Source organism: Hypomesus nipponensis, chromosome 6 (assembly GCF_054491055.1).
Source record: "Hypomesus nipponensis isolate SF chromosome 6, ASM5449105v1, whole genome shotgun sequence".
NCBI lineage: Eukaryota > Metazoa > Chordata > Actinopteri > Osmeriformes > Osmeridae > Hypomesus > Hypomesus nipponensis.
The window spans coordinates 19525440-19553173 of NC_140366.1; the positions used below are offsets into that span (position 1 = coordinate 19525440).

A 27734-nucleotide genomic window follows, 5' to 3' on the forward strand; every position below is an offset into this window, starting at 1 on the left:
AGCTAGGAGAGGCTAGAGGAAGCCTTCCAGGGTGTCCCTGAGTTGGAGTCTCAGAGCTAGGAGAGGCTAGAGGAAGCCTTCCAGGGTGTCCCTGAGTAAACGTGCCTGTGTTTACCCTGGGCCTGTTGTCTGCTGCCTTGCTCTCAGGAATGCTACACACCCACACACACTCTCTTCACATCTCCGTGTGTGTGTGTGTGTGTGTGTGTGTGTGTGTGTGTGTGTGTGTGTGTGTGTGTGTGTGTGAATGGAGGGGGTGGGGGAAGGGTGGCACAGAGAGAAACTAGTGACACACATTTACTGACTTGTGTGGGCAGAACTTAAGTAGAAGATGTGTCATTGTGTGTGTGTGCGCGTGTCCTTGTCAAGGATACTTCCTCATGTTTCTGATAGACCAGATCATGCACACAGCCACAGGATCACTGCTAATTGAACACAATTGAGTATTATTATTATTAGAGGTACATATACAGTGGTGTGATCACTTTTACACATTGGAAGTGAAACGAGCTATAGGAAACTGGTGATGTGGAGCTAGACCTCTCTCCTTCCCTTTCTCCCCTCTCTCCCTGTCTCTCTTATCCCCCTCTCCCCCTTCTCTCCCTCCCTCTATCCCCCTCTCCCCCTCGTCTCTCCCTCCCTCTATCCCCCTCTCCCCCTCGTCTCTCCCTCCCTCTATCCCTCTTTCCCCCTGTCTCTCCCTCCCTCTATCCCCCTCGTCTCTCCCTCCCTCTATCCCCCTCTCCCCCTGTCTCTCCCCCCTCTCTCCCTCCCTCTATCCCCCTCGTCTCTCCCTCCCTCTATCCCCCTCCTCTCTCCCTCCCTCTATTCCCTTCTCCCCCTCGTCTCTCCCTCCCTCTATCCCCCTGTCTCTCCCTCCCTCTATCCCCTGTCTCTCCCCCCTGTCTCTCCCTCTCTCCCCCCTGTCTCTCCCTCTCTCCCTGTCTCTCCCTCTATCCCCCTCTCCCCCTCGTCTCTCTCTCCCTTCTTCTATCCCCCTCTCCCCCTGTCTCTCTCTCCCTCTATCCCCCTCTCCCCCTGTCTCTCCCTCCCTCTATCCCCCTCCTCTCTCCCTCCCTCTATCCCCCTCTCCCCCTGTCTCTCCCTCCCTCTATCCCTCCAAGGCCTCTCCTTTCTGGAGCAGAACACACCTGTTCCTCAGAAGGTCAGCTGGGAAACAGGTCACCTTCATCCTTCTCCCCCCCCCCCTTCTCTTCATCCACCTCCCCCCTCTCCATCTTTCTTCTTCCTTGCCTGGGAGGAATATCAGCGCTAACTGATTCTGGGGCAGTAACTCAGGATATATCCTGGCACCAAACACTCATTCACCCCCAGAGCCCCCATGGCTGATGGGAAAAGCAGTTCTCTATTAAAATGCCATCATTTCATCTGACGGACAATTACACTTCTTTCTCTCTGAGGGTGGAGGCAGAGGAGGGTGGAGGCAGAGGAGGGTGGAGGGAGGCAGAGGAGGGATGGAGGGAGAGGAGGGTGGAGGGAGGCAGAGGAGGGTGGAGGGAGGCAGAGGAGGGATGGAGGGAGAGAAAGAGAAAGGAAGGGATGGAGGGAGTGAGTGAGAAGGGGAGAGAAAGAGGAAAGGAAGGAGACAGCAGGTGCTCCATCAACTGGTTTACGACCGGGGGGGTTAAGTATCTGACTGTGTCTCTGGCTGGATGATCAGCCCTAGACTGTGCACCGTCTCATTCAGCTGGCTGTGATAAAGGGACACCATTACAGCTTACACTTGATTAATCTAGCAGACACTTTTATCAAAAGCAACATTCAAACGGTGTGTTAGAAAGCACAGTCAAAGACCAGAGGTGCATTGTTCTAACAGTTTTCCGGTGGTCAGAGTCAAAAAACTGTCTTTTTTCTAGGCGCTGTGTAAAGTACTGTGTATGGAATAGGCGTGGTGCGATGACAGCCAACACAAACTGCCAGTTTTCCTGGTTTGGAAAGAGAGTTTGGACTGTTCAGTTTGATCCCCCCCTCCTCTGTTCTCCAGATATGAAGAGAAGAATCACAGAGTTTCCATCTATACTTTCCTAGCATTCCCTTTTTTCACGCTGGAACACAGTCCTTGAGTCAGACCACCTGAGGGTACACCTGGGGGAGATCTGTGTTTAAGATTGTTGTTTCCAGACGGTGGTGGTGAGGTTCTCTCTAGAGCCTGGGTCCTCTCCTGTATTTTTTCTAAACAGACAACCTCTGAACTCAAGGGAATTCTCATATTTGCTTTTGACACAAGGTCAAATATTGGCTGTGGTGCCTAGTCCAGCGGCCCTGTTCTGAGAATACAGCACAGCCCTTAAATACCTCCAGGACAGACGAGTCGACTTTGTTAACTGGATAAATATTGAGTTTTCCTTTTAAAATGGCATTTGAGTCTTATGTATTTTCTACAACATTCAATGTTTTGACAGTCATTTGTTGCTCATACATGTCTTTAACCAATAACTTCATATCTTCCCTTTAAAAATACTATTCCGTGGCTGCGCCCATTCATTTCGAGGGACATTTACAGGACAACAGAGGAAGTGGAGAGGAGGGAATACAAGACTTCAGCAAGAACCACAGCCCAGGAAGGAAGTTTTACTCAGCCTAGTGGCTTCCTGTTTGCTTCCTGTTTGCTCGTGATACAAGTCTATATTGAGGAGGTGGTGAGGAAAACTGATTCACTTCTAGTCAAATGTGTAGATACTTTACCAAACCAGATACACACAGAGATTTACTGATTGTTTTACATATCCAGTTTTTGATAGTACATGTTTGTTGTTTTACAAAATTCACAAAAGATCCACTTTCAATGATTGAGAATCCCTGCAGACAAAGGTTGGAAAGTTTGAAAATAATAATCACAAGCTGAGATTGCCATCTAGTGGTAGAAAAACTCAGTCGCTCCTCTTTGGTCTTCTGTGTAACTAAATGCTTTAAGCGACTCAACGTTACACCAAAAAAAACACTGTAGTATGAATCGGTAAAAACCTTACAAAACATGAACTCAAAATTCTCAGGGTAAAATTGAAAGCATACAGACGCCTATATAAAAACTATTTACCAACGAATAAAGCATCACATTTCAACTACTCTGATCTTTTCCAGTTCAACATCCACTATGTTGTTGTTCCCAGCGTCCTGAGGTTTCCTGGCCTCCTTCCTGTCCTTCAGGATCTGGGACGTGAGCCGGTCGTAGAACCACTCCAGGTCCTGCTCGTCCTCCGGCCAGCGGAGATACTCTCTCTTCTGGATAAATGTCCTGATGGCCTGCTGCCTCATCAGTCTGTAGTGGGGTACCTTGAACCACAAAATATACAATTAAATTAATACTTCATTAGTTGTACGTTTATTTGTTCTTTACTTCTGGGAATTTAACTAAAAGACACAGCCAGAATAATAATAAGTTACTATAAGATATATATTCGTAGTAATTAGTTCATAATTTGTTTCGTAATGTCCTCTTTCGGTCATCCATGACACGTACCTTACCCGCCACCACCACGATGAGAAGGTTCCGGAGTTCCTCCAGCATGCGGCTCTGGGCCAGGGAGAAGGCCTCCAGGCACCAGCCGTCCCTCAGGAACTCCTGGGAGACCAAGCACACAGTCTTCCTGCTGCTGAACACCGCATCCCTGATGTTGTTCAGGTGGTTCTCTCCCGGCAGGAAGTCCCTCGCCTCAAAACAGCATCGCAGTACGTTGTCGTCTGAGAACTGGGCGTCAAGCCTCTTCAGGAACGCCGTCTCCACCCACTGATAGTCGTTGTTGCTGAAGCAGAGGAAGGCGTCGTAGGGGACGTTGGCGTCCGCGGGGGTCTCCTGAGGGGGCCCCTGGAGAATACGGCCTTTCGCCCGCTTGTAGAGGGTGAACAGGTAGCCGCGGAGACGCGCAAAGGCGATGGCACCGACAATGACGAGAAGGAGGAGGGTGGTGCAGACGATGAAGAGAGAGAGCTTCAGCGCCCGGACCTCCGCCTCGTCGTCCTCCTTGCAGCCTTCCGTGTTCAGCTCAAGCAGACGCATGCCGTGGAACTGAGAGGGGAACTCGCAGTGGAACTCTTCCGTGGGACTCAGGAACGTGGCGTTGGTGGTGTTGAGGAACGTGAGGAACCCCACCAGGTTGCAGTCGCAGTAAAACGGGTTCCCCATCAGGTTGATGAAGCGGAGAGAGCGTAACGCCAGTGGGTCAGGGTGAGCCAGGACGTTGTACGAGAGATCCACCCTCACCAGGCTCTCAGGGAAGATGTTGGGTTGGAGGTAGGTGAGGAGGTTGAAGGAGAGGTCGATAAAGGTCACAGAGGTCAGGCCCTTGAAGATGCCCAGGTGTAGAGACTGTAGGGAGTTCTGATTCAAACCGAGAATGTCAAGTTGGCTGAGGTTGTCGAAGAGGTTCAGGCATTTCCCCTGAGCCCAGATGGTCTGCAGGGAGCTCCTTTCTAGATCAAGCACTTTCAGACTGCTCGAGACGGGGATGGAGATGTTGTTGTTCAAGGTGCACCACATTATGAAGTTACCACCATATTGGAGGTACTGCAGGTGCTGGAGATTGGATAGCAAAGTGTACACATCTTCTAAGTTAGTTAACCTGTTATTCTGGACATTGAGGATTAGGCTGTTTTCAGCCAAACTGATAAGGCCAGGTAGAGACATGGGTACAATCTTGTTATCATCCAATCGAAGTATAACCAGCTTTGGGAGGGGTGAGAGAGTAGGGATTATTCTAATGGAGTTACTTCTTAGGTCAAGGCCCTGTAGATTGAACAAGCCATTCAAAGCTTTATGTTCAAAAGCTCCTATGTTGTTAAATGATAAATCTAGGACTGAAAGAGCGGGGAGATTCTCAAACGTAAACCTGTGGATTTCTCCAAGAAGATTTCGAGACAGGTTAAGCGTTGCCAATCTTTCAAGACCTGCAAATGCGCCAACTTGAATCTGATTTATGGTATTGTAGGATAAATTGATTTCCTCTGCGCTTCCAAATGGTCTGAATACTTCTTCCTGCAATGCAAAAATATGTCCATTGGATAAATCTAGTGTCTTTATTTCACTCCCACTTAGGCCCTCGTATGTGAGCTTGTCTGGATCTCGGAAGTTGTTGTAGGAAAAGCCTCGACCGGCACCATGTTTTAGGACAAGATGGCTGATTTTGGAGCCCTCTATTGCTTTGAAAAAACGCTTCAACATGTTCACATCGAATCCATTTACAGACAAATCAAGAGTATCAAATGACATGCTGCGAAAGGGGTTTCCACATCCTTCCCAGTCAAAGCTTTCTTCATCCATGTCGTTCAGATAGACACTTATCAGCTGTACGAGACGGAAATGTTTGTTCTGAAAATGCACTAAATCGTTCTCACATATTCTACCCATCCGGTTCAAAGTCAGGTTCAACTCTTTCAACTCCGACATGTTTGCAAAGAAGGGCGCGGGTCGGATTCTCTTGACGTTGTTTGCAAAAAGATCCAGTATTTCTAAAGACACCAGAGGACTTAGATAACGCTCCTCCAGAATAGACTCATTCAAGCCACATTTGAACAAGGAAAGAAGTCTCAGATTCGACAGTCCCACAAACGCTTCTTGTTCGAGTCGCAGCCTTAAACTGTTTCCCAAATACAACCTCCTCAAGTCGCTCAAGTGAAGGAAGGTATTACTCCTGATCAGCAGAGATCCGCCTTGCTGCCACGCCAGGTCCAGTTCCTGAAGCCTCCTCAGGCCAGACAAGGAAGTTGCGTTGACCTCCAGGATGTAGTTCATGCTGATGTCCAGGTGAGTGGTGGAGGGAGGGAGCGCTGGTACTGCTCTGAGGGAACACCTAGAACAGTGGGCCTTCGTCTCAGACGGTGAGACTTCTAGAAAGCATTCTTTAGAACCACTCGCCACATCGAGGTAGACGAGGACGGCTAGCAGAGCAACGTTCCTCCTCGTTCTCGTCATCATCGCCCTAGTAACAAGCAGATTAAATAGTCACTTTCTACTGTTTTGTGATTATTATTTACCATTGACCCCTACAATGGTGCACTGGATTGATAGGACTACTGTTTACCTCTCCCGATATTGACATGGGCACATTGCATGTTTACAGAGTGGGTTCATAGTCAACTGGTTTAAGACAGCATTTAATTAAAACTCATGCTTGTGATGAGTAGACCTTCACAGGTATACTGGCGTTAAGTGGTTACTGTTGAAACTATTGACAAATGTAATATTGACCTTTCCACTACAATGTCTTCAAATTAAGAAGAGATCTAAACCCACCAGAAATAAAATATTTCCTAGTTGTGATCTTGTCAAACATGTATTACGGTATTTTAAAAAACGGTTCTGTTTTTAATTCGTTAATAGTTGTCCTAACTTGATAGTTAAGAGTCAAGTTTGTTAGTCCAGCCCTAAATTCAGCACCGTGTTGCTAATTGAAACATTCAACCTACTCTTATTATAGGAAGATCTTGTAAATCAAACTAAAGAAAATCTGTTATATATATATATATATATATATATATAGCTTATAATATCCTACGGACCAACGATACTTACCTTCGCGAGGTTTAGCGAATACGTTCTTCCAACACGCCTCTCGGGTTGGCTTTTCCGAAGTTTTGTGGGCGTTCAAGTAATGGATCATTGGATTTATTTCTTCAACCCAGTAGGCTATATGCCCTACCCTACTATTTAAGCCGTTTGCTTCCGTAAAACTTATGTTCTCATTTTTCGCCATGTTGACATGTTCGGGGGGGATCTTGCATAACTTTCCTTTTCGACTGTTGCTTTCGCAGTAGGATTCCACAGGATTGGTCAATTAGTCTTAAGCTCCCTAAACCGGAATACATTAAATGTATCATAGACTCCTAACTCGACATTAGTTTTTTTTAATTAACCACTTGGATGAAATAAACACATTTACAGGGGGGAACCAAATACAACAGTTTTCTTATTTGTTATTCTTTTGCATCTATAACTTAATCAACTTACTAGAATTACAAGTTTGTTCCTGAGGTTGTTCACACAAGTGACATCATAAGAAAGCCCGGGATGTCTTCAGCAACGGGAAGAAAAAAAAACGGGCAACAAAGGAAGGATATGACCGTTGGGCCGGTTAGAAAATAATTCTGACTGTCTTGACCCAAACACATATGAAACACATACTCACATATGAAACGTTCACCCACATTCATACAACTGCAAACGCACATCCACATGTGAGTAGAACCCTCATCAAGTAGTGCTCATCAATGATGCAAACTTTTTATTCGAAAATAATTTGTAAACCTCTCAAAAGTTTTTTTTCCCCGCCTTGAGCAGAGTAGGCCTACAGTAGAGTACAGTAGAGTATAGTAGAGTAGGCCTGCAGCAGAGTACAGTAGAATACAGTAGAGTATGGTATAGTACAGTAGAGTACTACAGTAAAGTACAGTAGAGTAGAGTCCTCATCAATGATGCAAACTTTTTTCAAAAAGGGGCCCCCAAAAATAGGTAAAAACAAATACACAATTCTATATTATATAAACCATCATCCTTGAGTAAATATATTTCAACTATAATAATAACATCACTGATCTCATTGTTTTTTTATTCTTTTTTGCAATAAAAGTTTAATATATATCCCCACTGACCAAAAAGTTAACATCCATATTGACCGACCACCCCCCTGTATCTGCATGAAATGGTTTGGTCCTACCTTCAAAACATTTTTTATGGTGGCTTTTAATCTTGCATCAAATAGTGAACTGCATACTGTATGCAGATTTGCATGAACAAATCACCAGCAGTAAATATTGTGCCAGTACTAGTATTGAACTAAAAGAAGCCAGTGGCAAGTCTTTAATCAGAGTTATGTAAAGCTTTTGATCGGACAGGTAGGTCCGAGAGATGTGGTGACAACAGCTGTGCAGAGGGGGCCCAATTAGATTTCTTTGTCATGGGGCCTACATTCCTGGCGGTCCCCCTGTTCTGGAGGATATTTATTGATTGGCCTACTACGTAATTTAAACGTTGATAGTTGACTGTTGTGTAACAATTGCAAGGCTGCAGTAAGACAAGTTAATAGAATGGTACTGCACTCACTGTCTACACTTTACATATCTTTTTGTTTAAAAGCGTATGCTACATGAATACAATGTAGCCTAAATGTATCGGCAAAAACAACTGTTTAACTATGAACAGAATCCATTAATTTCACATAAAATAAATGAGTAGGCCTAAGCTATGTAGCATGTGAGGCGATTGCAGTCGAGAAAATGCTGTAGCACACAAGACAAACACAATAACACTGCAAACTGTTTTAATACACACGATGGCGCTCTCCCCACAAAGAAATATATGTCCTACACATGAGCATGTGTTGGCAATGCAGGTCATTTACAGCATGATAAATGACGATTCCCAAACGTGGATCTTGCATTGAAGGCTACGTATTTACACATGACTGGTGTCTATTAGCATATATTCTGACCCTGTGTAAACATATTTACATAGAGGCTTCAAACGTAACAACAGGCATGAATTTAACATTCGTCCAATGCAAGTTAACAGTCTAAACAAACAGTGTTACTCAAACGCTTATACATTCACTATCACGCCTAGTCAAAAACAATTCTCTGTTATTTCAAATCAAGTGTCTACTTTATAATTCACACTTGTACTGTTTTCTGTCGTTACTTCGTGTAAATCGTGCAAATCGTCTCCTTGAGTTTTGGGGGCATCTGAAGTCTGTATTTGGCCGCGTTGTTTTAGGAAATAATGGGTAAATAAAACCATAACTAAAATAACAATGACTATACATATTACTATTCCTAGCAGACCCCCCGCTGTGACAACCGAGGGACTGGATGTGGAGTTCATCAGAGGTGGAGTGCGGACATCGGACGGTGTTGTTAACCACGAGTTTTCCACAGTGGGGAGTGTTTCTTTCTGACAGTTGGTTCCATCAACTAAAACGTACCCCACACCACATAGACACACAAAGCTTCCGTACGAATTTATGCACTGTTGTTCACAGTGAAACATTTCACACTCGTTAATGTCCACGCAGTACACATCCTCGTCTCTTTCGTCTTTTATGTAACCGTCCGGACAGTAGCATTGGTGTTTATCGTTAGGGTCGCATTCGGCAAGACACTCCTCAAAGGGGCAATGCGACTTACATGTATTAGGGTCTGTGGGTGCGCTAATGTAGCCGTCATAACACGAACAGTTGTAGCTGCCTTTGGTGTTGGTGCATTTGTGTTCACAGATAAATTCGGCGCATTCATCTATGTCGACGCACAAGCCGTTTGTTGTCTTGTATCCATCTTGGCACCGGCATTCAAACCCACCTGCAATGTTCACACACTCGAAGTTGTCGCCAGGACAGTGTAGCTCTTTCACACACGTGTTGACATCCCTGCGTACTTTCCCGCTCTCTGCCGACGTGAAACACGACTCGAGACCATCCTGGTTTTGGTAGCACATTTGCACACATCCAAAGTCAAGACAAGGGTCAGTTGTCGCGTACTCACATGTTAAATTATTATCGTTCTGTACTTTCCCAGGAGGGCAAATGCATACATTTGGGTTCACTGACAAACAGTCAATATCACAACCTCCTTCGGTTACCTCACAGTGCCATGGTGCTTGCATCCATTTCTCAGACAGACAAATAAATTTCGATTCATGTTGGCTGTGTACGGCAGTGGATCCTGGTGGTAATGACGCCATATCCTCTCCTCGGAATCCTAATGGAGTGATGTACTCCACTGACTCGCCGCCGTTTACAACGAAAGGGTTGCAAGTATTTTCAAAATAATATTCACACAGGAACCCTGCTATCTCTTTGTTACACGATTGCTCAATCCACTTAAACCCCATGTTGGACACCGACACGCATCTATCGGAGCAGGCTGTGTCCTCGGTTCCCCAGTTATGGAAGTCGGTTGCATTATCTCCCGTTATCCACTTGTAGCCTCGTAAATCAGAATCGTCGACGGGACAGTGTCCACTTTGTAAATGCAAACCAATCCAGAAGTATCCATTTAAACTATCTAATAAGACTGATATAATGTCATGAGATACGGTGGACCTGACAGTCATTAAATTCCCGTGCTGTCTTTCGCAGTGTTGTTGAGCGGTTTGGAAGTCCGTGCGGTTTTGGAACACCGAAAAACATTGACTCCCGATACAGTATCCGCTCTGTGGTTTTCCGTTGCCTCCATACAGCACAGTGAGAGCAGTCAAAATTCTTATCATGTCCTTCATTTTTTAACTCCGTTGTGAGAAAAGTCGAAGCAGAACTTAGTTCTGTGCGTCTAGTGTAACTGGTTGACTGTAATTACATTCAAGTGGGAGATTATCGGACAGTCTCCATATGTTAACGCGTTTGTCAAGGAAGGAAACTGTCACGACCCACCAAGGGCTGGCTTCATTACATCTCTAATTACGCACGCAAGGCGCACGTCTTTCTCTGTCACATGCACACATTGGATCTTTTGTCAAGGGATTTGATAAGATAGCTATGTATGTATATAACAAAGGCCAAGTTGAGTTAAACCATACCATTTGCACATGGCCCATATTCAAACAGGCGGTTCAGGCAGTAGCATAACTGATAAGAGGCAAAACATGATGCTATAACCACTATTGTAGATTCTACCCCACCCCTGTGCCTTGTTATTTGTTACTTATATTTGCAGTAGCCAATTAAATCAAAATACGGAGAACAAAATTAAATAGTCTATAGCTCATGGTAGCCTAAAGAGAAAACCAATGTTTTAGGGACCCCGCTTCATATTGACATCTTTTTGTACGATTCAGTTGTTACTTGCTGCAAATAGTAAATATTGTCTTGGCCTTTTAAATCAATTTGAAATGTGCTACAACAACGTTTGTGTATATGGCAGACAATGGCAATCATCCCTAAAATGACCATTACTGTACAAACAACAATCCCAAGGACAGTTCCAGCGCTTGCTTCAGTATAAGGATAATCTGTAGGTCTAATTTCGTTAGATGTTGTATCAAAACTTTTCACACATTTCTCATCAATCAAAGAAAAGCCCTCAAAGCAGGAGCAAAAATAACTTCCATAAGTGTTTGTGCAATTCTGTTCACAGCCATAGTGTTTACATTCATTAATGTCAACACAAAATTTCTGCCCTGTGTCCCTCTCATCGTCAACATATCCTGGTGGACAGCGGCATTGGTACGTGTTGGGGTCGCATTCAGTGGGACATTCCTCAAAGGGGCAGTGCATGTCGCACATTGTGTGGTTTCTTTCTGAGACGACGTAACCGTCCTTACACGAGCATATGAAACTGTCTTCTGTTGGAGTACAGTTGTGTTCACATGGACGTGGACCACATGGATGTTTTACAATTTCCTTGCAGCCCTTCCCGTCCTCTTCCAGTGCGTGTCCCATGAAACAGTCGCAAACGTAGCTGTTATCTCTTCTGGTGCACATGTGGGCACATCCGATGTCATCGCAGGGATCACTACAAGAAACGTTATTGTGTCGGAGAGTTTCTCCAGGTGGACAGGTGCACCCATCTTCTGTACATACATGATCACAACCGCCGTTTAATATATCACATCGCCATGGCGCATGCACCCACATCTCATTGAAACAAATATATTTCCAGTCAAAAGGTTTGTGTGTAGCAGTGGTCCCCGGGGGCAATAATGTGAGGTCCTGGACTTCAAATCCATAATATGTCCTATACATAACGTATGCATCGCCTATGACAGTTATGGGGTTGCAGGGATTTTGTAAATCATATTCACAAATAAATCCATCGATGTTATCATTGCACGATTCCACCGTCCAAACGGCATCGACCGTTGATACAGACACGCATGAGGAGCAACTGGAGGACTTTTCACCCCATTTCTGGAAGGCACCTGAACCCTTTCCATCGATCCACCTGTGTCCTCTCAAGGGGGAAGAATCGTCGGAACACTGACCACTGGGCAAATACAAGCCAATCCAAAACTGTCCTGTAAGATTACCCAATAAAACCGAAACAATATTATGGAATTCCAATGATCGTATTGACACCAAGTGTCCGTTTTCAAGTTTACAATACTTTTCAGCAGATTCGAAGTCGATTGAATTTCGATACACAGCAAAGCACTGCTTCTCTGTGCAGTATCCGCTGTAGGCTTCCCCATTAGCTCGCGGGAGGAGATAAAGAACAGCAACAAGTAGTCCAACTGTAGACAACATTTTCGGGTTTAAATGCTTAAAACGCATACAATAATCTATTAACCTTGTATGGACCGAATTATTTCCGACTGCGTGTTAAACGAATATCAGCTCAATTTATAAAAGCCTGCCTCCATGATGTCCGTCTATCAAGGAAGGAAGTTTTATGGCGTTACCTCGCAAAGTAGCATGCGCCCACACACACGCGCGCGAACACACGTCCCTAGTGATTGCTTCTATCTCGTAGGCAAGTCGATTATGTAATATTTGGAAATAAAACCTAATACCCTCTAACCCCCCCACTCCACTGCTAAACCACTGCCCACAATCTGTTCAACAAGGTTCAGTTAAATGTTGCAGGAAGAAACATTTCTGTCTCTCGACTATCCCAGTCTGTTTCAGTCCTAAATTGACTCAAATAATAGTTAAATTATTTTGGACTGAAAGGTCAATGAATAGTGGAACAAAGAATAAACTTTTTCAGCATGTAACAGACCAAACCGTTGGCCCAAAGAGGAACATTGCACAAGTTTTTCTTATAGGCTGAAGTTTACTGTGGGTTGTGGAGTTGACAGTATGGTTGACTGTATGGTTGGCAGTATGGTTGGCAGTAGGGTTGACTGTATGGTTGGCAGTATGGTTAACTGTATGGTTGACTGTATGGTTGGCAGTAGGGTTGACTGTATGGTTGGCAGTATGGTTAACTGTATGGTTTACTGTATGGTTGACTGTATGGTTGGCAGTATGGTTGACTGTATGGTTGGCTGTATGGTTGACTGTATGGTTAACTGTATGGTTGACTGTATGGTTGACTGTATGGTTGGCAGTATGGTTAACTGTATGGTTGACTGTATGGTTGGCAGTATGGTTGCTTGTATGGTTGACTGTATGGTTGACTGTATGGTTGGCTGTATGGTTGGCTGTATGGTTGACTGTATGGTTGACTGTATGGTTGGCAGTATGGTTGGCTGTATGGTTGACTGTATGGTTGACTGTATGGTTGGCAGTATGGTTGGCTGTATGGTTGGCAGTATGGTTGGCAGTATGGTTGGCAGTATGGTTAACTGTATGGTTGGCAGTATGGTTGGCTGTATGGTTGGCTGTATGGTTGACTGTATGGTTGACTGTATGGTTGACTGTATGGTTGACTGTATGGTTGCTGTATGGTTGACTGTATGGTTGACTGTGGATATTCGAAGTATGAGGAAGATTGGTCAAGGAACCTCTCCCAAAAGGAGAAAGTGAGTCCCGACTTTGACAGGAAATAGAAGGTGGGCACACTTCCTCTGCCCATACCCCCCCCACACACACACACACACACACACACAAACACACACGCACACACTGACCCCACCAAGTATGACAGAGATGGAGGGGATCAGCACTTTGCTATTTCCTTTAGTGAAAGTGGGTGGAGACGAGGATGGAAGGACTGGAGCCAGTCACAGGAAAGAACCTGTTGTTCACACGAAATACAACAAATGTTGAATATTTTCATTTAATATGGGATATTATCCAATTTAAGATAAGGACAGCTTTCATGCTGAGGGCATTGAACTTTATTCACATGTTACTGTACACAAGTTAAACAGGTCCAACTTAAATACAGTATAATCTAACCGCTCCTGTGTTCTACAACCGATAACTTTATTTGTGTTTTAAAGGTCTGTTTTAGTTAGAATGTTTATCTTTTCAAGTGGGCGACCAAAGATAACATGAGCAAGAAAACACGCTGGTTCTTTCCAGATCTTAACAGGCCATGTTTTCATAAGTCACTTTTATGATTTAAAGAGGCCAGTGGCCCTGCCATCAAGGGTGTAACCATGGTTGCTTCCCATGACCATCACATCCGGCGCCCTGCTTGTCTCGTATGTCTACGTGGCTTCCATGGTCATGGGACACACCTAACGTACCAGCGAGGTGGAGACTTTCATCCTTGTAGGAGGAAATGAGAGGTCTTCCTGCTTGGGTGTAGGACAGGATGAGGAGGAAGGTAGGGAGGTAGGGAGGGAGGGAGGGAGGGAGGGAGGGAGGGAGGGAGGGAGGGAGGGAGGGAGGGAGGGAGGGAGGGAGGGAGGGAGGGAGGGAGGGAGGGAGGGGGGGAGGGAGGGAGGGAGGGAGGGAGGGAGGGAGGGAGGGAGGGAGGGAGGGAGGGAGGGAGGGAGGGAGGGAGGGAGGGAGGGAGGGAGGGAGGGAGGGAGGGAGGGAGGGAGGGAGGGAGGGAGGGAGGGAGGGAGGGAGGGAGGGAGGGGTGCTCCACACCCCAGGGGAGAGCCACTGCCCCAATGACGAGAAACCCTGTAGAGGGGTGCCACACACTCACACACACTCACACACACTCACACACACATACAGAGTACATACAGACACACTCATTTGATCATTCATTTTGATCTCTATGGCAGTTGTAGAATTGTCCTTTGATTCAATTCTACATATGCCACTATTTTTTTTTTTCTTTCACATAAGAAAATCTTTCATGGCTGCTTCTGTGTTAAGACTGTGATTCATATCCCTTCATCAAGGTTTTTCAGTTCAACGATAAACGTGAACTAAATCCTTCCAGTGACACCAACATTTCATTGTTCCTCATTTGCTTCCTTTGGTTGACCTTTATTGACATCTAAGGAACTTGCCTTTACAGTAGGAAATAGTGTTCTTTTACCTGAGATGCTCTTATAAAGATTAGGTGATGGGTGTAATCATGGACTGTGTTGTAAAAAAAAATGATTCACCATTTAAATTTAAACTTTTTTCAAGATTAGACACGAGAAACACACCAAATCACCAAAGTAAAAACACAATATTTTATTAATTTAGCAGATGCTTTTATCCACTTACAAATAATATCAAATATGAAGGCCTGTCCTAATTAACGCGTTAATCTATGAGATTATTGTGGCCGAGATTAATGGGCTAAAATATTTTAACGCAGTTAACGCAACTTTGTTTACTTCTGGTGTGTTGACCCTTGACAGGAAGCCGTTGTGTGCCTGCAGGTCAGTTACACAGAAGAGACCCAGATGGGAGTTGTATTAATTGTGTGAAACAAATACAATTAAACAACAGTGTCTAAAATACACGCTGTCTGAAGTGATTACTCGTTAATTTATAAGATTTAGTCTTTAGAAGAAATACAAACTTAATTGCGTTTAATGTAGATTAATGAATTTCAAAATGGGAGATTACAAAAAAAAAGGTTTTGTCTATTGTCAGCCCTACAAATATGATCTATCACCTGTAACTATGCATCTAGTTACTGTATGGTGTACAATCTAATCTTTATATCAGAGCAGCTCCACCAAAATAAGCGATAGAGAAGCAGTCTTATACTGCTCCTGGAATTCCTGTCTGATCTAACAGGGTGGAATCCAATTGATTTAATCTAGCGGGGCGTCCTGAATAAAGACAGATAATGAGAAGATGTGTCTTGGCAGAGGAAGAAGTGAGTCCAGCAGAGATCAAGCCTCAGGGAGGAATGTGTGCGCAGCCCCTGAATGTTTGGTCGTTTTTCTTTCAAACAGGAAGTCTTGTAGAGAGACTTCTTATCGCCAGTCGGTTACTACGGAGGGAAACCAAACAAGTGATAGTTTGACACCAGGTTGATTCATGGACACAGTTTCCGTGGCCACCTAGTGTTGTCATGCCAACGTCCTCATGCTCCTGCTCCAGGACGGTTGTGTTATTTGGGTACAACACAACACACAACACAACACACAACACAACACACAACACAACACACAACACAACACACAACACAACACACAACACACAACACAACACACAACACAACACAACACACAACACAACACACAACACACAACACACAACACACAACACACAACACAACACACAACACAACACAACACACAACACAACACACAACACACAACACAACACAACACACAACACAGCACACAACACAACACACAACACAACACAACACACAACACAACACACAACACAACACAACACAACACAACACACAACACAACACACATCTTCAGAGAGACAAGCTCGTCTGGTACGCCGACAATGCCCCTCAATCTCTCGTTGTTTGGAGAGGAATGTTTTGAAATTTGAACAAAATAAACCCAACACCTGTTTTCTGAGGGGTACGATTCTCTGTAGGCAAGTGGATTATTGCTTACTTTCTACTCTGCTAACACTCAAAAAACATTTAATTTCACTGCGGTTCCTATTAAACTATAATGCGGCTTTAGATCCACTTTGGATGAGTGTACTGGGATTTACAGTGGGATCAGTCCATTCTGTTGAACATTATTCTGAACCCACCACCCCCTGCTCCCACCCCCTGCTCCCAAGGCCCCTACCTCCTCCTACCCCCCTCGGTCCCCCCTCCATCCTCCAATCCGGGCCAGAGAGCTTGGCACGCTGCCAGGAATGTGATGAACTTGCAGCGACCGCCGTTTCAACAACAAACACTTTAGCCAGGCGTCTGTTCCTCCATCACCTTCACAGGACTGAGAGGCACCAGCCTTCAGAGACACCACACCTCACGTGTCAGGGAAGTCGTATCATGTCGTGTTGAAGTGGTGGAAGTGGCAGGAAGTGATCTTGCATTATGTCTTCTGGCCAGTGTGAGTCTCTGAGCTCTGAGCTCCTGATTCTATGTGCTTGTGTGAAATTAAAAAACGTTTGCCGCAGAACATGAGTTTATTTGATGATTCATTTAATCGGTTATAGTTATGTCCTACCCACTTTTTATTATTGTGAAATACTGGATGTGTGTGTGTGTGTGTGTGTGTGAGTGTGTGTGTGTGTGTGTGTGTGTGTGTGAGAGTGTGTGTTGTTCATGGAAGGTTATGTTGGTATGATGACCTCAAGTAAAACATAAATATAATATTTGCAATCCTTGTTTCCAAATACATTTACATGCATGTTTGGTTGACATGCAATGAAAAATGCATGTCAATCAAAAATACATTGTGTATTTCATATTTCATAATTATTTTATGATATTTGTTTATGTAAATGAAAGCATAACAGTGAATAATGATTTAGGAGAATGACAGACTGTATGTAACCTCCAGTAGAGAAACCAGAACAGATTCATGCATCATTCCCTAACAATATTAATCCGTCCTGCAGGACTGAACTGACTACAGCACAAGCCGGATAGTTTTTATGCATGCTGTAACATCTGGAAATAATTTACATGTACGGTGAAAGTCGTTTTGAGAAAATCCCTGTGCATCTCTGGTCTCCCCAGAAGGACGGTGGTATAGATACCAGATGCAGGTCCTGGTTACTCTGACTGATTCTGTTCTGTTGTGTTGCCACAAACTGATCAACTGTCGGTTAGAGAAAACCAGGTGTGTCATAAAAATGTAATTACTTCACAATAGTTTTACAAGGTTCTAGACAAATTAGTTTCCACATGAAATAAAGCCCTGTACGTGTGCCTGTGGGTTTGATGTGGTCTGGTTCCTGGGCCTGGACCTAGGAGAAATCACACGCCTGGTGAACACAGAACCTTATCCTGATTGTGTTCCTTCATTTGTATCAGTCTGGAACCCCCAGGGAACCCCACTGATGGACTGAGGGGGGGGGGGGGGGGGGGCAAAGAGTGAAAGAGAAAATGAAAGTGAAAGAGAGAGTTAGATTGAGAGAGAGAGGGAGGGAGAGAGACTGACAGAAAGTGAATGAGTGAGAGAGGGAAAGTGAGTGAGAGTGAGTGATTGAGTGAAAGAATGTGAGCTATCTCAGTACACTGCACTGTCCAACAGAGTGATAGCTCTCCATAAACAAAACAGCATCGAAGTCAAAAGAAAGAAAACAAGACACTGCTTCAACTGCAAACAAACAAAAGCAGACTTTCACCTCTGTCTTTGCCAGACAGTGTCTGTTTACCAGCGTTGTGACTCAGGCCGGCCTCTCTCCAGACCAGCCAGCCAGTCACCCAGGGACTCGCACGCTGATCTTGTTTCCGTTCTGGATGTGTTGTGTTTTTCTAACTACGTTTGTGTGTTTTCCGTGGTATTCATTCAGACGTAGGTTTCTGTCGTTCGTCACCGTAAAGGTCAGGCTCTTGAGATGGAAACCGAGGGTCTGGAACGTCCGCTCACCACGCGTCCCACTGCTGCTGCAGGAGTGACGTGATACTGGCTTGGCAGCAGAGAGAATCCCTGCTGAATCCCTGGTAGTAGACCCGGCCCTGAGGGACTTTCTACTACCATGTAGTTCTGAGTCAGCGGGGCTGTCATCAATGACCCACAGTTCCTGCCTTGCTTTCATCATTCAAATCAAATCCATCTGTACAGACTTTTTTACAAGCAGGGTCACAGAGGGCTTCACATATGCCTCTCAGATCAATACCTATAACCAACCTAAACCTCAGATCAGCACCCTCACCAACTTAAACCTCAGATCAGCACCTTCATCAACCTAAACCTCAGATCAGCAACTATAACCAAGCTAAACCCTCAGAGAAGATAAGGAGAGCTCTTGAGGAGTGGCTGAGCGAGGGATTCCCTCCCCCAGAGACGATTGCTGGGCGTCACTCTGCTGTCTCCGATCGACCAGTCGGGTCTGACGAGAGTCAGCGAGGGAGCCGTGCGTTCACTTCCTGTGTGAACCGTCACCATGCTGAAGGAATGCTGTCATGGTCTCCTGGCGTCACCACGGGGACGACCAGGGTTGCCAAAACAATCTTACCGAAAGTCGCAATTGGCTCTCAAAAAATCCTTAGATTATGTGATGACGTTAATCCAAACCAAATTGAGTTTGTCATCCAAACCCATCACAGAGGGGGAAGTACAATTACAGTTATTTTGCCACAAAAACGAACACGGAGATTTCGAAATTAGCTCCAAATCCCCAGATTTGTCGCTAGTCGCTAGAGAAAATGTTTAGTTGTTAAGGAAGGTGAAGACACGACACCCAGACGCTGTATCACAGGATTGACGTTAGCCCAAAGCTTAAGTCACGTGCTGCGAGTGTCTCCACAGCCTAACAGAGCATGTCATGGAAAGAAGACGTAAATGCTTATTGGACTGGGGGGGGGATTTTGTTCAGGATTTTATATGAATTTAGCCTACCCAAGAGAGCTGTTTGTTCACTCACAATAGTGGAAGGTGTATAAATTGTGTCAACAGAAATCTGGACAGACGTTTCACATCCTGACTCCTGTTAACGATAAATCAATTTCCAACTGAAAGGAAATAGTTACAATCCTCAGGTGACTGAACAACTCCAGGAAAACCTTCAGAATGGAACATGCCAATGTTGGCGTGACAAACACCCTTCCAGTTCCCAGTTGCACTGGTATTGTGTTTGGCACATCAAGACCACAGATGAAAACTGTTTGGAAGAGAGAATATGTGGGGCCTGCTGTATTTATTGCCTGCAGTGTTCCACTTTGTCATTCTTTGTTCTCGCCAAGCGCCCGAGCCCTTGACTGTGCTCACCCTGAGAGAGTTTGCCAGCTCTGCTAACACAAGTGACAATGTGAATTTCAGTACTTGTTAGTAAACATGTTCCAGGGTTAGGGAGAGCGACTTCCTCCTTCCTCCCTAGACGGAGCAGCGTTTCCCTTCTGGCCTTGCTGAGGCACTGGCACGTTATGTTGCTTTCAGCGGTGAAAGATACTCATCTCCTGCTACAGCAACAGCCACATCAAGGTATTGTTTGCGCTGTTAAGGAGACATTGTGTGTGGCCACATTAAATAAGACTTTTCCCAATAGTGCATGAATAGCATTTCTCGCCTCTCTCAATTGAGTTTCCACAGACACGGACAGCATTATTTACGTCTTCCTCTAAGCTTTTGCATTGTTGCACTCCATGACCCAGTGAAGGTCAGAGGGCTTTTGTTGGGACCTTAGTAACTGAAGGGGAACCTTAAAATAGTTCAAAAACATTCACTTTTTCTAAACTGCTGATAAGATTATGACTTGAACTAGTGACCCCACAGTCTCCAGCTTGTCTGTATCTTGCTGATATATTGAGAAACGTAACTTTCCAGAGAGAACAGAGGTTAAGAAGGCTTGGAACAACCGTCCTCATTACAAGTTTCGAAATCCCCCCATGTTGGACAGCCTTCCACCTATTATTCTGGAAGTTACTGAAGCTCTTGGCCTGTATTTTTTAACCCAATTTTCATCTGTAGACAAAGAGACCAGTCAGCCCACTAACAACAATATTAGATTCAAAACCTCGTTTGAAGAAGCCACAGCAGCCAGCTGTAATCAGCTGTAATCTAAATAACTGGTAACAGATGCACTGCTAACCACAGCGTGAATGTCTTCGTTATTCTTCAAACATCGGATCGTCCGTCTAAGATTCATCATTCCTTCCAAGACTTTATAACAACCCACAGTTTTGGGGATGTGGTTGTTATTGCCGTCTCCACACCCGACTGCCTCAGCTACCAGATTCCGTGTAATTTTCATTCTACGTACTAATAATCAAAATGAAAAACTCCACGCTAAGAAAACAAGCTCTGTGTAAAAAGCAAACGCAGGAGCAGCAGTTGACATTCCATTCCACTGCATCCAGCCAATCAGGCAGCGTGTTCTCATTAGCATCACACAGAAGTTTTAACCTCGGCGGGCGATCAAGAACACATCTCCTTACATAGACTATGACAAGGTGACCTGGTAGGCATGACCCAGGAAAGATTGATGGCTGAACAAGTGTGCAAAAACGTTTTGGATTCCAGAAGACGTTCACAGATATGGAATGATTTCAAATATCCATGAAGATTTTTTTTGTTTGACGTGATTTGCTTATCTGAGAAATATGTTTGTGTGAAAGCCATGTAAACATGACGTACTGTATTTAAAGAGCACTGTTGTTCTAGTTAGATTACGATGGAGATCAACTGGATCCCAGTTTCATTAAAAGCATCTTAGTGGTTGAGAAAAAAACTTGAACATTTCCTGGACAAGCAGTCGTGTAACTGCTGGGAAGCTAGTTCTCATGGGATCCAACGCTTGGTTAGATCCTGCCATTCAAAGATAAGCATTTACCATCAACGATATGTATATTGTTTTAGCAGATTATTTTATCCAAATCGATTCACTGTACAAGGGGTGATTTTGTCCCTGTGAGGAAGTAGCATATTAAGACTTTTTTCTTAATAACTTTCAGTTTCATGTAAACAACATAGGTACAAACGCAAAACCAACATGAAGATACAATATACTGGAGTTCATGATCTGTCCTCCGGAGAGAAAGAGAGGGAGAGATTGTGTGTGTGTGTGTGTGTGTGTGTGTGAGAGAGAGAGAGGGAGGGAGAGATTGTGTGTGTGTGTGTGAAAGAGAGTCCTGCTATACACGTTTTCTATCCAAATGTTTATGTTGTTCCCTCTGAGATCCATGTCTGTGCGGAACATCTCTTCTTTTGTTTTCACAGGGTTGTTCTTTCCGTCGCTGCCAACCACATTAAATCAGATACGATTATTGTGCAACCAGAACCTTCCTATTCTGTCTGAGAAGGCACCGTCTCTTTTCAGCTCTCTCTGCAACAACAACCGCACAGCCTCCTCTGACACTCTGACACTTTACCCAGCATAGCTGTAAGAGGGTCCAAAATAGCGCTACACTTAAATGTAATACTGCCCAGATGACAGTATTATGGGGCTCTTTCACATGCAGTTTCTGTACACAGCCCATGTACTGTGTACGCACTCAACCTGCAACCTTCACCCTGCATGGCAGTACGACTGCAGGCCTTGAGTGTATGTTTGAACTGGAAAAGACACTGTCTATGTAGGCGCTATGGCAACGCCCAACTGACAATTACAATGTGATGTCATTTTGCAATTGAGCTTTTTTCCCAACCTGTACAGGGGGTGTTTGAACCTTTCTGACTGGCAGTCAAATGCTCCCTTTCTCTCTCTTTCTCTAGCTCTCTCTCTCTCCCATTTTCTCTTCCTCCCTCTTCTTTCTGGCTTTACCTCTTTCTCTCCATGTCTCCCCATGTCTCTCTCTCACACACACACACACACACTATTGCTCCCTTTTCACATTCAGTCTGCATGTCGTCTACAGCAGCTGCGGTGTCCTCATCACAGACAGCTGTTCCCCCATCTGTCTCTGTCTTCTGATACACCAGTCACATGTCTTCATTGTTTATGTAAGTCTGGAGAGAGTTTCTTCAGTGGACAGATGGCTGGGTCGGTTTTGAAGGAGAAAGGTCTATCCTTCAAAGTGAATGGATAGCAGTTATCTAGACAGGCATGGTACAGACTGGTACGGCGTTCGGCGCATGTGCAGTGAAACCTTTCATCAGTGTGGTGTTTCTCCCACGTATCTCAGTGAGTCAACACCTGCTTGGAATCTATAGGATCTGGAAGTGGACATCCCCAACACAAACATGTGTACCTCAATAAGTCACCTAAAGTCCAAAAAGTTAAATATTGAACTTTCCTGTGATACAACTGGCAGGCAAAGACTACAAAACTGTTTATGATTTTTCTGTTGAAATCATTTGTTAGTCCAGGTTTACTGTCCCCTGGAGAGAAGGGGGGGGGGGGGGGCAGGGTTTAACCCAACTTGAATTTCAGTCAGACATATTCACTCACCACAAGTGTTTGTTATTGCTAAATAGATCAGTATTTTAAATAGTCAAAAAGATTGTTTTGTATGACGTGAAACACGCATAATTAATCAGTCGTCTCTTCATCCACAGCTGGAGAAGGAATGCATGTGGAGTGTGTTATTCTGTGGTAACAAGAAAGCTTCCAGTGTATTTAGGGTTAGGGTTAACATTACGGTACATTAAGGTCAACTTTTCTCATTCCCCAGAAGTGGATCTTCTTAAGGACCAACTTGTCTCTGTCCAAGTCTTGTTTAAAGCTGGGTCCCTTGGTGTACATTTATAATACATCCTTTCAAACACTGCTCCCTTCTGGAAGGGAAACTAACAGTTCATCTGTGAAGCAAGGCTTTCCCACAACTGCCTATAGTAAGCTTAGGAGAGGAGACAGGAGAGGAGACAGGAGACAGGAGACAGGAGACAGGAGAGGATCTGGACAACAAGCCCAGATTTCCTCCAGGAGATCCAGAGAGGCAGAGTTAGCTGAAGCCAGATGTTCTGCATTTATTACACAGTGTACTGTGTGTGAGGGGTCACAGTGTTCTGCAATGCACTGTGTTCATGTAGCATTTGGTTTTATCCAAAGAGACACAGTACAGAGGGATATTTGAACCGGAAACCTTTGCCTGCAGTCAAATGCTCTGAGCTATACCCATTTGTGAGCTTCTAACCTTTAAGTTCAGCTGGTATGCACTGTGTAATCTTTGTTGTGAGTAGTTAATGTAAAAAGAATGTCAAGAATGTTTAAAAACATTCTTGGCCATAAGCAGCAATTGACAATATGTTACTTTATGTTGTACTGTACCTGCGAACTCTCTTATTAGAGACTGCATCCATGAAATGGTTTCATGTTACTCTTAATAGATGATGTACGTGATTGTCTCGTCATTACAATGCACATCCTGCACCCTTTCATAGGCACTATTACACCCTATTGGGTGGATCTGACAAATATACCACTTTGCCCTTGTCTGTGATGAAGTCAGCTGGAAGAGGTTAGTGTGAAATTGTTTGGGCTTCTTTCAGAGTGCAGTATGGGTGAGGCCAGTCTCACATATATATGTATTCTATCTCTGGGAGAATAACATTTCCTTGAGTCACATCCAGTCCATAGATACAGATAGACACAGTTCCATATAAAGTGCTTTGAGGGAAATCCAAGAAGGATTAAAAAAGTTAAACATGACTCAGTCGAGCCCCATACCTCCCTCAACACACACACACAAACACATACTCACACACACACATATTCACACACACACACACACTCACACACATACAAAACCAATCTCTAATTTCCTGGCTCCAGTAACTGTCCAAGTGTCAGGGGCAGGGCTGCATAACTGTCATACTCTCATCTGTTTTCGTTTATCTCATGTCATGACCATGGCCAGCTAGACCCTGCAGGCTTCACTCTGCTCTACCATTCTACTCTACCAGTACTATACTGTACTCTGCCCTACCCTACCATGCTCTGCTCAACTCTAGTCTACTGTTTCATACTGCTCTACCTCTATAGTCTGTACTGTTCTACCATACAGTCCTCTGGTCTAGCATCATTAACATTGCTATGCTGTACTGTGTCTCTTCGCCACTACATTTGTACTCTTCTCTGCTCTTTGTGTTTACAGTGTCGTGCACAGCATTGTCCTGCTGTTGCTTCCAGCTGTCTGTTCTACAGGGTGCAGGTTGTCTGTCTGTTCTACAGGGTGCAGGTTGTCTGTCTGTTCTACAGGGTGCAGGTTGTCTGTCTGTTCTACAGGGTGCAGGTTGTCTGTCTGTTCTACAGGGTGCAGGTTGTCTGTCTGTTCTACAGGGTGCAGGTTGTCTGTCTGTTCTACAGGGTACAGGTTGTCTGTCTGTTCTACAGGGTACAGGTTGTGTCATTGCTCTGAGCAGAACCAGCTGGTGTAAAAACCCAGCAGAAGGTGGCGCAGGGGGGCTCATGTGTTGTGCATCATGAGGTCATCGCTTTCAGCATGCTGCCCTGGGCAAGATGTTCTGGTAAAAGGAGAGCCCCTTCTCTCTGTCTTCTGCCTGTCTGACCTAAAGTCAGGGGACTGGGGGATGGGGGCTGGGGGCTGGGGGCTGGGGAGGGGGTGTGTGTGGGAGTGAGGGGGGGTTGCAGTCAACTCTTCAAGACCATGAGGAGCAAAATGAATACACTTAATTTTAGAATGGGGGATATATTGAAAATTTGACATGCTTCGACAATTCCTGATTCTGTATTGTGTTGTAATGGAGACTGACAACGATTAGGGTTATCTAAAATGTTAATATGTGCTACTTTTATCATGTTACTAATGAATGTAATGTATGCATGTCAAATAATAATAAATACAGCTCGTTAAATGCAATCTACTGGAATCTAGGCGTTATTGTTTGCAAGATCATAAACAGACCGGTTGGCGCAGAGACTTGGCATTCCACCGCAGTGTACCCCGTCTCTTCAAACAGTTAGGACACTACAATGAAGTCAGAGTGCAAAATGTGAAACATATTTGTAAGGAAAAAAACAACCCACTTATATTTTCCAAACACTGCCTGTACTTTTTTTTTTAGGGGAAGTGTTTGAATATCCCTTCATAGAATGGAATATTTTGGAAGACTACACCTTCGAGTTTTGTAGGCTACGCTTTGTACGTTGACATGGGCGTTGGTGATTGTTCCTGAAGTTCTGGTGTGATTTTGCAGTGCCTGGTGAGTGCTTGAACACAAGCTGGGGCTACTCCCTTTTCAAAACACACAAATCGTTTTTCATGGCTCTACATCATCCACAGCCCTCACCTGGACACACAGATCATCCACAGCCCTCACCTGGACACACAGATCATCCACAGCCCTCACCTGGACACACAGATCATCCACAGCCCTCACCTGGACACACAGATCATCCACAGCCCTCACCTGGACACACAGACACACCCGGATGAAAGGGTTTCTGTTCCTTTCAGTGTCTGAGACTCAATCAAAAGCGAGAGACGACTCACGTGAGCCCGTCATGGGCACGATCAACAACTTTGCCCATAAAACAACAAAGGTTTATTGGTGATGAATCATATGTCGTTTAATTATTCATACTGAAAGCACAATAACAGCATGTGGCTTTAATATGAGAGTGTGCCAAATGTCTGTTCTTGAAACATTGTTCTGAATTCTGGTGCTTTGGGCAAAGCTAAAATAACATTTGTTCTTTGGCAGTCAGGCAGATGATTCTTCCACATCAATGTCGACAAAGGACACATATATAATCCAGAAAAGTGTGTGAACATATTCCAGACGTATTTTGAATAATTGCTTGATCAAATGTTCATTTCATATTTCCTCAAAGGATTTCTTTACAATGTACATTTTCCACAGTATGACTGTGAAATATTAGTCCTAGTAGAGGACATTGGGTATTAACATTTACATTTAGCAGATGCTGTAATCCAGAGTAACGTACAGGGACATTCCCCCGAGGCAAATAGGGTGAAGTGCCTTGGCCAAGGACACAATATAATTGAAAATGCTCCTTGATATCAGAATCCCAGAAGGTCTCCGATGCCATGTTAATAAGAACAATGGGTTCACTAAGCGGATCTCAACGCAGAGGAGGGATTTGAACCTATGCCCTCTTGAACTGCAATCGAATGCTCCTACACTGAACTATACCCACCCACATAGAAAAATTACAGTACACTTTATAAAAAAGGTAACATAAGATTAGTATTATTTATGGTGAAATTCAAATGTACTCAGGTTGGAGAGAAGCAGGCCCAAGGTTTCAAGCGAACACACTTGAAACCTGATAGTCACACTGGTGTAGTCTGTTGTTGCCATCTAGAGGTGAAAATAAATAAACATCCATTGGTCCTGTCTCATTCTCTTACAACTTCTGACCCAAGTCACCTTATTTATGTTATGCTTGAAAAACTTGTACTCCTCTACTTCTTGAAATACATGTTTTCCAAACATACTTGTAATCCTGAATTGTTGCCTTATTTTGCATGCTTGCTTGCATATTCCTTTGACCCTGCCGTCGCAATAGTGTAAATCCTAACTGGGTTCAATAAACTGCTGCTCTGCTCTGCTCGCTCTAACAGGCTCTGCTCTGCTCTAACAGGCTCTGCTCTGCACTAACAGGCTCTGCCTTACTCTAACAGGCTCTGCTCTGCTTTACTATAACGGGCTCTGTTCTACTCTAACAGACTCTGCTCTAACAGGTTCTGCTCTGCTCTAACAGGCTCTGCTCTAACAGGCTCTGCTCTGCTCTAACAGGTTCTGCTCTAACAGGCTCTGCTCTGCTCTAACAGACTCTGCTCTGCTATAACAGGCTCTGCTCTAACAGGTTCTGCTCTGCTCTAACAGGTTCTGCTCTGCTCTAACAGGCCCTACTCTAACAGACTCTGCTTTAACAGGCTCTACTCTAACAGGCTCTGCTCTGCTCTAAGAGGCTCTGCTCTAACAGACTCTGCTTTAACAGGCTCTACTCTAACAGATTCTGCTCTGCTCTAAGAGGCTCTACTCTAACAGGCTCTGCTCTGCTCTAAGAGGCTCTGCTCTAACAGACTCTGCTTTAACAGGCTCTACTCTAACAGGTTCTGCTCTGCTCTAAGAGGCTCTACTCTAACAGGTTCTGCTCTGCTCTAACAGGCTCTGCTCTGCTCTAACAGGCCCTACTCTAACAGACTCTGCTTTAACAGGCTCTACTCTAACAGGCTCTGCTCTGCTCTAAGAGGCTCTGCTCTAACAGACTCTGCTCTACTCTGCTCTGATGTGTACTCTACTCGTGTTGAGTCACTTCTATTACCTCTGTTCTTACTGGAGTTTGGAGGCCATCTAGGTTGTGAGTAAATGAAACTTTTTTTCCATTTCAGTTGCACCCTCCCTACTAGTTACTTTGCACTGTTCCCAGTAAATGTGGTGCTTTTGCGATGTGTCACTCCTTATTAGTTTCTGACCTTGTATGTCACCTTAGTGTGGCCATACATATGGGTTACCAAAAATGCTACTCCGCTGTACT

General features: G+C 44.4%; 3 protein-coding genes across 5 annotated transcripts; all 3 read right to left on the reverse strand.

Moving 5' to 3' along the window:
- Positions 1–2685: 2685 nt before the first annotated feature.
- On the reverse strand, positions 2686–8109 carry tlr5b (toll-like receptor 5b). Of its 3 annotated transcripts, none has more exons than XM_084699340.1 (3): positions 6530–8109; positions 3487–5936; positions 2686–3294 (listed from the first exon to the last, which is right to left on the reverse strand). In XM_084699340.1, the coding sequence occupies exons 2-3, from the start codon at positions 5930–5932 to the stop codon at positions 3104–3106; spliced, it is 2637 nt and encodes an 878-aa protein (XP_084555466.1). In that variant the 5' UTR covers positions 5933–5936; positions 6530–8109; the 3' UTR covers positions 2686–3103. The 3 variants fall into 3 exon arrangements, with proteins under 3 accessions (XP_084555466.1, XP_084555464.1, XP_084555465.1); XM_084699338.1 differs by having other exon boundaries at positions 3482–5936; XM_084699339.1 differs by lacking the exon at positions 6530–8109 and having other exon boundaries at positions 3482–6451.
- A 147-nt stretch (positions 8110–8256) lies between these two features.
- On the reverse strand, positions 8257–10675 carry LOC146287533 (thrombomodulin-like). The gene has a single exon (XM_084699341.1). It carries the CDS (start codon positions 10223–10225, stop codon positions 8603–8605), a length of 1623 nt encoding a protein of 540 aa, XP_084555467.1. The 5' UTR covers positions 10226–10675; the 3' UTR covers positions 8257–8602.
- Positions 10384–12343, reverse strand: LOC146287534 (thrombomodulin-like). Its single transcript, XM_084699342.1, has one exon. The coding sequence runs from the start codon at positions 12213–12215 to the stop codon at positions 10752–10754; it is 1464 nt and encodes a 487-aa protein (XP_084555468.1). The 5' UTR covers positions 12216–12343; the 3' UTR covers positions 10384–10751.
- Between the last annotated feature and the right edge of the window lie 15391 nt (positions 12344–27734).